We start from the raw sequence: 16,193 nt of genomic DNA on the forward strand, positions 1-16,193 counted from the left end.
GGGGATGTGAAGACAGAGGCTACAAGGGAATTATGTGCTCATAGTTGGATTAAGCCCAAGTGTACTGGTCTTCAAAGTGACCTGCACCTTTGTCTTAGCGTACTGACCTCTGCTAATCTGAGAAAGAAACACACACACACACACACACACACACACACACACACACACACACACACACACATATTCATGGCCAGGCTGAACCCACTAATCAGAGAGCTTGGTATGGGGCAAAAAGATGCACGGGCTCAAAGTCTAACATACAATATTTTCCAAAAAAATAAAACTGATGAGTTTTTTTTCCTTCCCTAACCAGGCAAGTTGTTCAAATTCTCTGAGTCCACCTTTCTTCATCTGAAAAACTGGGAATACCACCACTGTCCCACGACTTTGATGGATTTTTTTTTTTTGAAGAAGGGTTAAAGTAGTAGACATGAAAAAGACGTAAAAGGTATTTTAAACAATCAAAATGTAAGGTGATATTATGACTTCTAGGTAAAACAATTACCAAAAACAAAAGCCACCCCAAGATTGGAAAGAAGCGTCCTGATCATTAATTGGGTCATTAATCCCCAGCACAGATCCATCAAGTGTTAAAAATTTCCCCTGGCTTATCCACTCCCTTCTCTCTTACTCTCCTCCCTCTTTTCCTGATTCTCTCCCCTGTTTCTTTTCCATCATACTTTTTTTTCCTCCCTTGTCTAGACTTCAAATGGTGTGAGGCATAGCCAAGAGTCTGAGAACATGGCTTTCCCCCCAGGCAGCTCCAAAGCTGGGAGACAGACACCCCATCAAGCAAGCCACACTGCCCTTCCACCAGGGCAGATGCACAGCAGCCACTGAGGAGGACGCGGCCCAACCACACAGCAGGGGGAGTCATGCTCTCCCAGGTCCTTATGGTTGTCAGACTGGATCCCGCTCTCCGCAGGCGTGGGTGCCCCTGGACTAGACAGACAGGCAGACGGAGAGACGGAAACAGACAGACTAAATAGCTTTGTCTTGCCAAACACCCATTTCCTGTCAAGTCACAAAGCCCAGTCGGCACAGAGGTAAACGCTGAACTAGATCTAGAAAACTTCATTATTTTTTTGGAATGGAGGCAGCATCAAAAGACAGCTGCTAAATTGTTAAACACACAATTAGAGTCAAATTTCTGATATAGGCACTGGGAGCCCAGAGAAAATACTAGATTCTCATTACTGACACAATGGAACTTCCTAATACTATACTCTCCTCTGTATAAGATTCAAACTTGGGGAGCCACACAAGGAAATGGGCTCTGAGAGCTAAAAAGTCATAATTCAGACCCAGCAATTTCACTCCTAGGTATATACACAGAAGTGAAAACGAGGATTCAAGCAGATACGTGTATCCCAAGGTCCACAGCAGCATTATGAGCCAGATGTATTCACAACCCAAGTGTCCATCCACGGATGAAACAATAAATAAAATGAGGTATATACTCGCAATGGAATATTATTCCGTCATGAAAAGGAAGGAATTCTGACACCCACTATTTCACTGAGTGAAAACACACTCAGTGAAATAAGCCAGGCACAAAAGGCCAAATACTGTATGATTCCACTTAAATGAAATATCTACAATAGGCACATTCATTGAGATAGAAAGTAGATCAGATGTTACCAGAGTCTGGGGAGAGGGAGGAATGGGAGCTATTGCTTCGTGGTTACGGAGTTGCTGTTCAGAGTGACGAAAAAGTTTGGAAGTAAGTAGCGGCCATGTTGTACAACGCTGTAAATTAATGCCACTGAATTGTAATAGGTGAGAATGGTTAAAATGGCAAATTCTGTTACCACAATAAAAAAAATCGTAAAGGTCATCATTCACATCTTCGACTATCAATAGAGGGGACTTGTAGACTTAGCTTTCGTGAGACAGTTAAAAGAAATAAATCTTAAAACCATTCTTTCCATAACTGAAAGTGCTTAATCTCACCTCCAAATGACACCCAAGTCCCTAACTTATCTTGTGCTTCCTTTCAACTGAATCATCTATCATACAGATTGTCACGACATACCTAGCTCTGAAATGCGTGAGATGTGCTGCCAATAGCTAGACTACACAGATGAGCTCCAATTATAGAATTATTATTGTTCACAATAATGCATGAAAAATCCATAGAGACAGAAAGGAAACGCATGATAACCGGGGCTGAAGGGAGGGGGAAATGGAGAATGACGGCCGGTGGGTGGGGGTTTCTCTCTGGAGTGATGAAATGTGCAGGAATGACACTGTGGTGACGACTGCATGACTCTGTAAAAATACTAAACACCACTGAGTTGTATGCTTTACAGAGTGAATTCGATGGCATGTGAATTATAGCTCCACAAAGATGTTATTTAAAAATAAACAAACAAACAAACAAATGCATGAAGTCCAGGGAGCTCAGCTTACAAGGGCGGTCCCCTGAACTCAGAATCTTGTCTGAGGATGGAGACTGTCTATTTTCCAGGAAGGAATTACCAAGAATGGGTGGTGAGGTCAGGCCATGCCAAGGAGTGGTCATCCCAAAGCCAAGACTGACTAGTCCAGGTCTTCCACTAAGGTCTACAGAGGGAGCTGAAGAACCAAAGAGCACCCAGGCAGAAACCATGGGCACAAACGAATAGCTAGAGAATGGGACTGTGAGGAGGGGCATGCTGAGGGACCCCACAACGGGGCTCCCCAAAGAGGAACAAGTGTTCAGCTGCTTATCCACTCCACACAACCAACAAAAGCTGGAGTTTCCACAGAGCAAATCCAGGCAAATTTCCATGAGGCTAGCCCAAAGTAGTTTTTCCCAAAAAGGATGGATAGTGAGTTCTTCTTTCTCCTCTTCCCCATATGGAGAAAGAAAGAACAAATGCTCTGAAAGTCTAACAGACCTGGATTTAATTCCCAGCTCCAATACTGTCTGGGTGATCTCGGCCACAATACACAAGATCCTTGGTCCTCGGTTTCCTCATCTGAAAAATGTCAGTACCTGCCCCACAGGACTGACAGAAGGACAAAATGATACTCAGCTCATGAAGCCCAAAGAACATTGCTGGAGACACACCAGGCATTAAGTGGTAGTTACCACTCCTGCCCCATCCTAAAAATAGAAAAAGGAAGGAGTTATATTTCAATATAACTAATTTTTTAAAATAAAAATGAAAGTACGATGACTCCACAGATCATAGGACCTGAGGCTGGGAAGGGACACAATGCGGGGAACAAGGTGCAAACTTAAATACAAATTTTCCAGCACACTTTTTAATGATGAGATTATTTCTGCTTTAGGAAACTAAAATCTAATCTGTCACTTAAGATGTGAAATTAAAGCCCTTTCTTATTGTGATGTGTCTCAATGCTGTATTGAACTGTTGCCTCTCTTTATCTATAAACCTCCAACACCTCTACTATATTAAAAATATTTAGTTCATTTTCTTTTCCAAAGCCAAGGTTTACATTTGAAGCAAAGTTTTATTTTCTAGGCAGTCTGTCCTTCTGCACTGAGGAGTTGTATTTAGGTTTGGGGAATTCATGCCAGAAAGCAAGGGGATGTTTGTTTGCCCAGGTGGTGTCCTTCCTGCTCTCAGTGGCCCTATTTCCAGATATTTGGACCATCAAAGGACTTCCGGCCAGTTTGGCTTTGGACCTTAGGCTGAAGGCAGGGAGCCTTGTGCCGTGAGTGGGAGAAGATGAAGGAGGGACAGGTGGACAGCTGCTGGGCCTAAGGAAGCCCTGTGTCCCCGGGGCCTGACCCTCTGGTGGGAAACAGCAGTCCAGATGGTCCCCCAGTCCTGGCATTCTACTGGCCTCACATTGGTCGACAGTTGTGAAGAACGCCACAATACCAGGCCTACCGGGACTGATTTTTCACTTCCTTGATTATTCTGGTATCAGCCAGACCACCTCGGACTCTGTTTCTTTTTGTTTTACATTTCCATCCTTGAACTTCTGAATTATGTCAGCCATCCAACAGCATCTACAAAGTTGTCTGAAACACTTTGAAAGTTGTTTCATGGCCCTGCTTTTTCAAACCCTAGTGGTCTGCCTTCTGACGAGAATGATTGATATCCACACAGTGATTTACACTCATTCTCCCATACGGAGCCTCACCGCTACCCTGTGACGCTGACTGGCTAAGGATTCTTATCTCCATTTTAGAGATGAACAAATGTAAGGCTTGATTCCTCCAAAACTCTCAGAGAAAAAGAACAAGTCAAAGAATGTGATCCAGTCACTTCTCTAGCTGTAGCCTTATTTATCTTTATTTATTTTTCTTACTTTTGCTAACTAACATCTTTGAAAGGTTTCAGCCCAACATGGATTATTTCGGAAGGACACAAACAATGTAAATGACTGAACATGACACAATGGTCACAAAGTAAACACAGCTTAATTGAGTAATCAAGCCAACGTTTCTGCCCACAGGCTATATGCGGAGAACATTCATTTACTGTCTGGATTTTGGCGTGGTTCTCTAAAGGACAGGACACAAGATTATTTCATTTTCTTTTCAGCTAGGTTCAAGCGGGCAATGCCGAGAGCGTATCCAAGCGGATTAAAAGAACCCCCCTCATGAATATTTCATGAGATTATCACAACACTATATTCTGAAAGGGTGGTTTCCTCCAGGGATCTCAAAGGCCACATCTCTAAGGGTGAGTCTAGCCCATGCCTCCGTCTTAGAGCTAGAAACCAAGTCAGCCTCAAAAGCCTTCGCGTTTTCCATGTATATGAGCATCAAACAAGGCAGCCAACAAGCGCTTCAAGGACGATGGGAACGACAGAAGCAGGTCCTAGATGAACTCCTTTCTTAGGCTGATTTTAAACCCTTGCTCCTTATTTAAATGTCTCCTGGGAAGAGGGATGGGGTGAGGGGCAGGGGTCCTAGGAGACCGACCCTGACAAGGAAGCATGGAGAAGCCTTTGTTCTTTCAACTCAGGTGGAGTCCACAGCAGCCTGTCCTCTGGCCAGCTGCAACCCACATGTGCCCTGGTCTCTACCCTGCAGTTAATGTGTGTCCCTGGCCTGGCCAACCGCAAAGCTGGCTGGTCCACAAAGAACTGCCGACAGTTCGCCAAGGGGAGTCCTACAGCACAGCCTCACCTCTCACCACCCTGCTCCCTCTCAGGGGCTGAAATGAGCCTAGAGTGGGACAGAAGGGGAGCAAGCAAATAAAAACAGCTCGGAGCTATATCCGTCTGCAGACAGCATAGTGATCTGAATTTTGCCGGACCTCCTGGTGGACGTGTATGAACTTTTACTTTACGGTCCGAGCAATTATTTTTAAACCTTTCCAATGATAGATACCTCCACCCCACCCCCACTCTGCTTCCACATCCCTCATCTCAGCAATGATTTTAAGCCAGTACAAAGGCGGGACTGGAGAGAGGATAAGAAGAGGGTGAAAGGTTTAGTAAGCAAAATTTTTCCAGAAACACTAAGCAATGCCCTCATACGGGGTTTAACACATACGAAATGTGGTCATGAGAAAGCAGGAGCAAAAAGAGCCTGAAGATCTTGCTCTCTGTCACATCACTGCCTGAGTGACTGACTCTTTAGGAGCCTCTGTTTTCTCAACTGGAAACAGAGTTTGTCCTAAGGTTCCTTAAACTGCTCTGATCCTAGAAAGTAAATTCCCAAAGAGACATTACATTTATTCTATGTCTGTTTGACAAGTGCTTCAAAGTTCATGAATCTAGAACCACCCTCTCCCCACCCTTTCTGTCTCTCTCACGCAAGCAAGCACAAGCGTGCATGCCGCACACGCGCACGCACACACACACACACACAAACCAGGTGCCAGAAGATGTTTTTAAGTGAACATGTTACGGAGAGCAATGGTTTGGTGGGGTTCTTGGAAGGGGAGGAACTGAAGGGTCCTGGCTTCTTGCCAGTCAACCCACCCTTTCCTCGTCCTCTGCTCCAAGCCAAATTTACTATTCCTTTCATTCCCTTGGTCTCTGGGGAAGTAAAGGCCTATTTCAATCTCTCTTCAACTCCTGAGCTCCAGGCCCAAACTGTTCTCATGTCCCTTAAATCACCACTTGAATTTAATTTAATTTCTGCAAGTAGTAACCGTGTTCCCCAAATTCCCACCGCCCCCCCCCCGCACCCCCCCCCAGTCATCTGGGCCTCTTCCTGCACTCTTCTCCCACCAGCCTGGCTCCCTGAAGCTCCCAGCCATTTCACAGCTCTGCTTCTTTAGGAGGCCCTCCAGGGCTTTCACCCACACAGAGCACAGCCTAGAATGGCAGTGAGGCTCTCAGGGGTCCCAAGGCTCCTGGGAACCTGAAACTCCACTCCAGTTCCCTTCTTGCGGCGAGCAGCTGCTTCCAAGGGCCCCTTCTTGCGGCGAGCAGCTGCTTCCAAGGGCCCCTGACCATAGAGGGAAAGAAGCAAGGGCTGCTGCAGCATTCCAGGCCTGCATCTCCATTGGGTCAGTAAGCCCTCGTCTTGAACACCTAGGCACCCCGTCTGGGAATTAAGACACACAGAAGACCTCTCCCGTAGTACCAGGACTTTACGTTCAAACAATCACATTCACCGCTTCAGCCCTCCATTTTGCTTTCTCTGCCATGGGTTCAGTTAGTCTACGGGCCTGGCTTTGAAACGGCACTGCAAATCATTCCATTTTCCCAGGGGGATCCTGTCACTTTTACTTGTTTTATACAGTATCCAACCTTGAGGTACATGTAAACAGGTGTTTACTAAATTATTTTAATAATGACAGCCATGGCTTGGAGTGTTGTTTCATTATCAGAATGTTTAGCACTCGTGTTGCTAAATATTTAGCACCTGATATTTTGCAAAACAATTCCCATGCCTTTTTTGTCATCAGTCTTCTGCTCTCCTCCAGTGCCCAACATTAACGGAGGCAACAGTGAGGATGGGATCTCAAAACAGACTAAATCAGCATGATTATTTTACTAATTTGTCTTGTTGTTAAGTCTTCAGGTGTCTCCCCAAACAATCTATCCGCTTTCTTTAGTCCGTGTCGGAAAATAAAATTGTCTCCTGCTTTTGAATGCTGAGCATTGGTTTCAGAGTCCGGCAAGGAGGCATGGGGATGACACGGACTGACCTGTCACTACCACCTAACAAACGGCTGCCTCACCAGGCAGCAGGAATTACTGAAAAGGAAGAAGACCCTATGGGGCACTCATTCACCCCTTCTAAACACCATGGCAAGGGTTTCTCAGACCTCAGAGAGTTTGCCACAACAACTAAGAAAGCCAAGTGAAGGAAAGGCTGGAAAACATCACTGAAAATTAGAACAAATCTCAGTTACTGCCTAACCTGGGTCTCGGGAGCTTTTCTGCCATTACCCAGCAGGAGCCCAGCCAGACTCATAAACAGAAATCAGCTGTGAAGTGTACCCAGTTGTTTTTGTGTTTTTTTCCCTAATAAAGTTAGGAAAATGTCTTCTTGCCTTTGAGCCTGCAAGCTTTGTAACCCTATAGGTTAGGGTTTCCAAATCCCAAATTTCTGGTCACCTCATGCTCCACTGGGCTTGGGAACCCCTGGCCCCTCTGGTTACTAAACCATCCATGGTAAATCAGGGAGAAAATTAATATACGGCCATAACAAGTTCGACTAATCGCCCAAAAGGCTCCCTCAAGGCTCAGTAGGATGCCGTCTGTGCAAGAAGTAAACAGAAGTCTGAGGTAAGAGTGTGCAAGAGTGGGAGAAATCCAAAGTGGGTTTGCATTACCAGAGAGTGGCAAGGTCCCTGAGGGACTCAGTCACCCTGGGGGTCCTCCGGTGTGTGTGGTGGCATGGGAATACGCACTGGTCTTTGGGATTCTCTGCACTGGGACAGGTGTGGGCATAATCAGAGTCACAGCACACAGGAAATTCTCCAAAACCTCCCAATAGCTTTCTTCACCAAACCTAATGGGAGTGCCCCTTTCCTGACTCCTAAGCCCTGGAGCGCCACCTACTGGGAGAGGTAGAAAGCACATCCACTTTAGGTCTTCCTGAGTCTGCATTCATTCGTTCAGGCGGGCAGGCATTCATACAGTCATGTATTAGGGGCCTGGAATGAGCAGGAACCATTGCTAGAAGTGAGGACACAAAGATCAGCAGGGCTTCGAAATCCTCATTCAGCGTGCTTCAGTATAAGTCCAAGGTCTTATATACATAGAAGAACCCACCTAGGGCAGTTTTAAGTCAAAGAAAAAATTGCAGTAAGAGTTCAAGTCATCACCAAGACTCTGAGAGATGGTTGAAGGGGCTAATGGCTCACCATTTCATTTGCAAACTACTATACCTAGAACATCTACCAGTAGAGAACAATTGTCCACTTCACATGAGGTAGAAATGTCCAAACAGTTTCAGGGGACTGCATTACCAATATTCCTCTCCACAACTTGCTGAGTCCCCAAAGTGCATTAATCTTTTGTGTAATCTAAAATATAAAATATATTTTCCTTATTCAGTGTGTGTGTGTATGCACATGTGCACAGACTTAAATACTTTTAGTGTGTGCTCTATAGAAATAATGAATAATTGGTTCTTGTAATATAGTCTATTATGTATTATTCTGATACACTGGAAAGTAACAGAGCAATACTAGGAATGATATTTAGAGCCTCAAAAGCCCTTTTCCTCCAGTTTCCTCCACGCAGTATCCAGAAAAAGAGAAGCTAATGTCACATTTTCTAAAGCCTGAACAAGCTGAGGTGCAAGTGACACTGTTCTATGACCATTTGTAAAGAGAGTTAACTGTGATCACTATTATTATTACTTTATTATGATGATTACTATTCTGCTGTATTGCTAAGTAGCTAAAAGAAAAGCACAGTGTGTCTTCCACTCCCAGAACACATGTTTCTCCCCTCTGCCTTGTCTCCAGCAGATAAGGGACATTCTGATGTTTTATTTGCTAAATGGTTGACTATTAAGAAACTCATTTGCTAGCTGGAGCCTGCAATGGAAAATCAGCCCAGAAAAGTAGGAGGTTGGCGTGGGACCAGAGCAGATAGGGCACTAGAGGTAAGACAAGGCCCACATGAGCCACTCCCAGCCTGAAACCCAGGGTCAAAAGCCAGTCCTTCAGTGAACCTTCAGACTATTCCAGTGCACTGATCACGGGTCTCCATACCTCAACCCTCAACACACACACACACACACCACCACCACCACCACCACCACCACCACCACCACCACCACCACCAAAAAGCTGGGGAGAAAGGGCCAATGCATTCAGTGCCTTCAAATCTGTCAGGAAGAGAAGAATGTAAAGCCCTGCACTGGCAACTTTTTCGGTTCTCCACTCTTTGGTTCGTCACCATCACTGATCTGAGGTAATCATTTGGCTTCTCTTCTCTCTCTCTCTCTCTCTCCTGAAACTCTAACCCCCAATTATGTTTCATCACCCCTTCGGTTATTAAACCACAGCAACCCCTTCCTTGTAAATATTCGTGCTTTTCCAGGTCTGCCTTCCATACCTCCATCACCCTCTTTCTCTCCTCCTTGAAAAAAACCCTGGGCAATGCCAGTGACTGAGGACAGGGGAATGGGCAATGGAGGGGAGACAGGGATCCTGGTGCTCTTTCACCTGAGCACCGCATCCAGGAATGGAGGCAAAATTGCTCCTGTGAATTATATAATCACTGCAGCTTCAAGGGAGAGAACTGGAATTCAGGTTGCCATAGTGTTTGTTGGCATGTTGCTGGAAAGGCAGAGCTCCTGGCCACGGCTCACTCGCTCCTGTCCCTCCATTTTTCTCACAAACCTCTCCAGGGTCAGTGTTCCTACTTTTAATGTCTGCTCCCTGCATTTCTGTGGGGTGGGGGGAGGGAATGACGGGGGACAAAGGGGCAAAAAAAAAGGAAAGGGGCTAAGAGGGGTTTCTCCCGCACTAAGAGGGGACCTGGCAAACTATTGAAGATTATCCTTATGTGAATAATAATTCTTGCCACGGCATACTGCCATTGTTAGTGACAGTAAGGACAATACTACTGAGCTCTCCTCTTCAAGGCTGCTCAGGCTGAGTTGAGAACCTGGAGGGGAGACATCCATCCCCACTCTTCACAAATATGACCCTTTCCTTTGTGTCTCTCATCCTCAACCTCCTAATGCATCCACTGCTCCATCTGCTAGGAAGGGGACCGGAGGAACAGGTGACAGATGGGGTCATGGCATAGAGAAATCCAGGGACAGAAGCTGCCCTTATGACAAAGCCCTGGCTCACCCTAGAACCCATGGCCCTTGACAAAATTCTCTCTACCGAGGGGTCAAAATCCCCACACTGCCACCCCAGCTGGAAAGCAGAGGGACAGCTAGCCCCCAAATCAGTTTCAGGATGGACAGAGACCAGGCAGGTAGCTCTAAAGGACAGGGGATCTGTCCCCAAATGGTGGAGATGGGAGCAGAAGGAGGAGGAGGCTGGAAAGAAGAGACAAGGAGGCAACCCCTCCACCAGGCTGGGGTCCTCAGAGAATCACTTAAAGTACCCCACGAAGTAACAGCACTAACAGCGACAGGTATTCAGAAGGACGCAATTGAAAGGGAGTGTAAACAGGGAGGCTTGGGAAACTGGGAGAGAAAAAGGGAAGACTACACCCAAAAGAGGCAGAGAAAGCCATGGAGACAAGACAGAGATGAAGCTGGAGGCTGCCACACTCCAGCAAGACCATCCCTCCACACTCCATCATAACCTGAGCTGCTGAGCAGTGCCAAAACATAATAACTTGTTAATATGAGGGGAGGGGGGGAGGGAGAAAGTTTCCAAGAAGTGGGGAGTTACCTGAAAGCCTTTCCCCCTCACTGCGGGGAGCTGGTGACACTTGATGCCCAGGATGGAGATGCTGGGAAAACACTGGGCAACAGTGTGGAGTCCTGTGAGCTCGGCACACCCTTTCATTATTTCCTTAAAACATGAAAAATCAAAGCCCACACACCGCCCGAATTCTAACTGCTTACATCCTCAGGTGCTAGCCCACATGTGGGTGCGAATCAGAACACACGGGGCGTGGGTGCACCCGGGGTCAATGGCAGTAGAGAGGTGGGTGGGTGTAGGTGAGCCGAGGGAGACCCGGGGAAAGAGGGAGAGAGAGAAGAGAAAAGGAGCCGGGAGAGAGGAAGAGAGAGAGAAGAAAGGGAGCCGGGAGAGAGGAAGAGAGAGAGGGAGCGAGGGAGACGGGGAAAGAGGGAGAGAGAGGCGCCGAGACTCACATCTGCATCCCAGGCCCCCCACCCGCCACCTGGAGCGCGCTGCCGGAGAGAAGGGGCGCCCGGCAGCAAGCGGGATGCCCGGCGGCGGCCCGGGGCGCGAGGCCGACCTGGGGCGGGGTGCGCGCGCGCGCTCCCAGCCGCGCCCCGGGCGAGGCGACGGACCCCAGCCCGCGGGGCTCGGCGGCGCCGGCGCCCCCTCCCCCCCACCCCCCCGCGCCGCTGGCCGGGCAGTTGGGCTTTCCAGGCAAACGCGAGAAAGCGAGGCAGAGCAGACACTTGGGGAACTTTTCCCCCTCGCCTGGAAATTCATAGGAAACACATGCTCTGGAGAAGCCGGGCACGGGGAGGGGGAGGGGCGGGAATTTTCCGCTCCGGCTCGCGGGCGGCTCCGGCCCGGGTCCCGTCGGGCTCCCGGCCGCTTGGGCGAGACCGAGGCGCCCCGCCGCCGGGCGCCCCTCGCGGACGCAGCCCGGGGCAACTCCGCAGGGACCGGCCCGGGGGCCGCGGGGAGCGCGCAGGGGAGAGCGGGAGAGGGGTGGAGAGGGCGGGGAGACCGGGCTGGAGCCCCGGCGAGGCGGCGGGGTCCAGCCTTACCTTGATGGTTTTCCTCTGGAATGTACATCCTCGTGTTCTCATTGACCATTGACCAAAAATTGTTTTAAAAGGAGAAGCCACGAAGAGGAAGAAATGGCAAAACACCCCCAAGCGGGTCTGGATTAATCCCTCCTCCGAGGTCGGCTTTCGTGCAAAATTCAAGGAAGCCGTGGATCTGCAGTATTTCTTCTTCCCTTCTGATGATTACCTGATTCCCATTATTGCATCAAACACCAAAAACTGCTCCTTTCCACTACTGCCTCCTTTTGTGAAATTGTAATGCATCCTCAGTACATCCGGGCCCCTTCCAAGAATTTAGCACCGCACCTCTGGCGGCTACACCATTTGAAAAAATAAATCGAGAGAGGCAGAGCGAGAAGAGGCGGAAAGGAGGGGAGTGGGGGAGCGGCGGACCCCCGGACGGGGGGAGAGGGGTCCGCCCGGGCCAGCAGGGGGGCTGAAACGTCTCTGCCCGCTCGTTGCCAGTCCTCCCCGAGGCCCCTGTCGGCTTTTCTCTGTCAAAAAGATCCAGCAACTCCTGAGGGCGAGCAAGCAGGAAGAGGCGCCGCCGCCGCTCCGGGCCGCGCCGCGCCGAGCGCCGTTCTGGCAGGGAGCTGTTTCTGCAGAGGCAGGGAGAGGGAGACACCGGGCGCGCGAGAGAGCGCCGCGCTCACTGCCGCCCAGCCCAGCCCCGCCGCGCCGCGCCGCGCCCGCGCCCTCCCCTGCCCGCGCCCGCCCGGCGCGCTGGAGGCAGACGCGCTGAACGCTTCCAGATGTGGCGGTGGCGGCGGCGGCGGCGCGCGGGGAGCCGGGCGCACGGCGCAGGGCGCACTGCGCGGACTTGAGCCCGAAGTTGAGCACCAGCTCGGGCCCTCGGCCGCGCCAGCCAGCCAGCCTGCTGCCCACATGACGTCAAGGGGAGCGAGGCAAGGCGGCGGGCCGGCCGAGGGGCGGGGGTGAGGGGGCCGCACCGGGCGCCCCCGGAGGAGGGCGGGGGGCGCCGGCAGGCCGGGGCGCGGACACACCCCCTCGCGCCCGGCCGCCGGCGCCGCGCCCCCCTCCCCACCCCGCCGGCCCCGGCCCTCCGCCCTCGTAATCCTGGGCGGCCCCCGCGCGTCCCTGCGCGGCCGACCACGTCGGGAAGGCCTCTGTGAGCGGAATTCCAAGAGGGGGGGGATACAATCTGCCCAACTACCAGAGTCTCTTTGCAGATCGGGCCACCGAACAAAACAGCAAAATGAGCCGTGATTCCGTGATTCTGTTTGATCAATTATAATCAGAGCGGTTGTAGAAGTGACATGTAGAGGCGAGGATGGGAAGAGGGGAGGGGAGAGAGAGAGAGAGAGAGAGAGAGAGAGAAAGGGCTGGAGAGGCGGGGCCTCGTAGGCTAGGCGGTGGTGCCCAGATGTCTGAACAGATTAATAGACCCCGGTTTTCTAATTCCTTGGAGGCAGCCGAGCACGTGTGCTACTAGGATATCCTTACCTACTTCTCTTAATTATTTCTGCCACTCCCGAAGGAATCTATTGAGCGCCTCTCCTTCCCGGAGAAGCAAACATTTCTCTCCATCACTCTGCAACCACAGCGAGTTCCAGGGCACCCCCTGCAGGCCCGGGCTGCTCTAGAGTGGGCCTTCGTCAGCCCTAGCCAGGGAGCCTACAGCTTCCTGGGGGAAGACCTGTACCTTCCTGCCCTCAGACCGCCTCGCCTCGCATCCACACTTCTTCCTTGGGTGATCCCATCTGTCCCCGTGCCTTCAAGCAACTGTCTATATCAAATTTGTATCTCCTGTACAGACCTCCCTTCCTGAGTGCCAGGTTACACAGCCAACCTCAGTCTCCACTTGGCAATCTGATAGCGTCTCAAACCTCACGTATCCAAACACTGAATTCCTTATGTTCTGTGCAAAACCTGCTCCTCGCACAGCCTTTCCCATCTTTGTTGATGGGGCCAAACATCTGGAGTCATTCTTGACATCCCTTTGGTTCTACCTTCAGATAGGTCCAGAATGTGTCCAGATCGCAGTTTCTCCCCTGTTGCCCCCTACCCCCCAGGTCTGAGCCAACATCATCCTTCACCTGAGTTTCTGCAGTAGCTGATCTTGCTGGTGTGCCTTCCCCTCCCCACCTTTGGTATATTCCTGATAATAGTAGTCACAGTGATCCATTTAAAACGTCACATCACTACACTCCTCTGCTCAAAACCCTCCAGAGGTTCCCATTTCACTCAGTAAAAGCCAAGGTCCTTAGAGTAGCCTACAAGGACCCACATGAACAGCAGTGTGCACCTTTCATCTCCTACTGCTCTCCCAGCCATAACGGCCTGCTTGGTATTCCCCAAGCACTGTAGGAATGATCTCTTCCACACCTCCTTCCTCCTGCCCCCCCCTGTCCCTGTGTCTTCTCTCTCTCTCTCTCTCTCTCTCTCTCTCTCACACACACACACACACGCACACACCCTGAGCCCTTTGCTCAAGCTGCCCCACAGAGAAACACTCTTTCCTCAGATGTCCTCTTGGTGAACTCCCTCACTTCCTTCAAAACTTTGGGGAAATGTCACTTTCTCAATGAGGCTCATCCTAAACACCATATTTAATACTGCAACCTGCCCAACACCTCCCCCCACTGCTACTCTCCCCCTTTCTCTACTTTTTCCATGGTATTTAATCCGTATCTAACATTCTGTACAGCCTACTTATTCATTAATTGTATTGTTCATTGTCTGTATGCCCCCACTAAAATGTGAAACCCATGAGGACAGGGATCTTTGTCTATTCTGTTCACCATTGTATCTCAAGTGCATACAACAATGTCTGGCGGACAACAGTTACTTAATAAATAGGTGTTGAATGAATGAATGAATGAGTATGTGAGATGGTTTAGCAATGCTACAATTCACTGCGTCAGAATGCCTCCCTCTGTCCCCTGCTTGATAGCTGAAACCTCACCACTCCAGCTTCGATCCTCTGGCCAAGGTTTTTGGCCCCAGTGGAAAATGCAAATGCTCCTGGGAAAGGCGTTAAGCTTTATCAGTCATCTTCATCCTACTGTGAACTGTCTAGATTATACAAGTGCCTACCTTTAGAAAAGCAGTCCAGATTTAGAAGCAGTCTAGATTTTGTTGGTTACAAGAGAAATCTGACTTATTTACCGTTCTGGTGTTTCCATATTCAATTTTCAATCTAATAGAAAAAATTAGAAATGACACAAATCCAAATATCTCTTTTGTTTAGCTTTCGGATACATTATAGTCCTATGTTTCAGAGGCCTACATACCTGGTTATTTGTTTAATACTGAAATTGGTTTGCATCCCCTATATTATACTATATTACAGACACTATATTACACTATATTACACTATATTACAGACATAATAATAGCGAAGACCACTGAGCAATGTGTACTGTGCTACTGTGTACTGTGGTAAGGCTTCACAGGCCTTACTCAGGTAATCCTCATTGCAGCCCCATTAAGTAGCTGTTATTATTAGCATCCCCATTTTATAGATGTGGAAACTGAGACTTAGAGACTTAAGTTAGATGTCCAGGGTCACCCAGCAGGAAAACTGTGGAACCTGGGTTTAGCCCAGGAGTGTCTGACTCCAAACATCCACTCTTGCACCAGGTGATGTATGGAAGTGTTGAAAGACTGTATTGTACACCTGAAACTAATATTACACTGTATGTTAACTAGCTGGAATTAAAATTTAAAAAAAGATTAAATTTCAAAAAATTCAAATACTCCTGTTTGAGGGTGATCTGGGGTGGGTAGAAGGATGAAGAGTTTAAAATGACAGTAAAAATGCCCGCAAAATGTGCTTCAGAGAATTCAGATAACAGAACAGAGTGTATGTGTGTTGGGGGGGGGGGCACATGCTGGATTTATAGCCAGGCTTTTCTAAAGGTAGGCACTGTATAAATCTAGCAAGTAAATATTACCTTCATGCTTCTTTAGTTTCATTTTTCACTTCTCTTTTCAGCTGTGAAATGTGTTCTTTCCTTTCCAGAAAAAGGGTATTTCCTAAATATTTGGTCTTGCACTATACACCCATATCTTGGCTCCCAACTTTGAAACACGCCCTTGGTGCTCTCTTTGGAGGTAACAAATTCTCAACATGACAAACAGAAACCATTCTGAATTCTGATTTGGGGATTTGGGAGGCGGTGGGAGCAGCGGACGAAGTCTTTCTTTCTCTTTGATTGCATGATCTGATTCTCCAACAAAAGGTGCTCTCCTCTCCCAAAGTTCTTCATTTGTGCCACTCTGTCTATGTGCTGGTATGTTTCTACATAGCATTATATTTGTATATGAATGTGCCTTGCTCTAACCCCCACTACCTTTTAAAAGTCTTAAGGAATAGAACTGTGTTCATTTATCTTTGTTATAGCATAACGCTTTGTACATATGGACACTCAATGTACATTGAGTG

At 48.7% G+C, this 16,193-nt stretch overlaps 1 protein-coding gene across 1 annotated transcript in view; it reads right to left on the reverse strand.

The window, feature by feature from the left end:
* Nucleotides 1–12,371, reverse strand: part of CACNA1C (calcium voltage-gated channel subunit alpha1 C) — a 649,850-nt gene extending 637,479 nt beyond the window's left edge. The window contains exon 1 of the mRNA XM_073887000.1: nucleotides 11,765–12,371. Within this exon, the coding sequence (XP_073743101.1) occupies nucleotides 11,765–11,813 (49 nt within the window). The 5' untranslated portion in view covers nucleotides 11,814–12,371. The remainder of the gene's footprint in view (nucleotides 1–11,764) is intronic.
* Between the last annotated feature and the right edge of the window lie 3,822 nt (nucleotides 12,372–16,193).

Source organism: Callorhinus ursinus, unplaced genomic scaffold (assembly GCF_003265705.2).
Source record: "Callorhinus ursinus isolate GAN/ISIS: 27379988/994484 unplaced genomic scaffold, GSC_fseal_2.0 scaffold74, whole genome shotgun sequence".
NCBI lineage: Eukaryota > Metazoa > Chordata > Mammalia > Carnivora > Otariidae > Callorhinus > Callorhinus ursinus.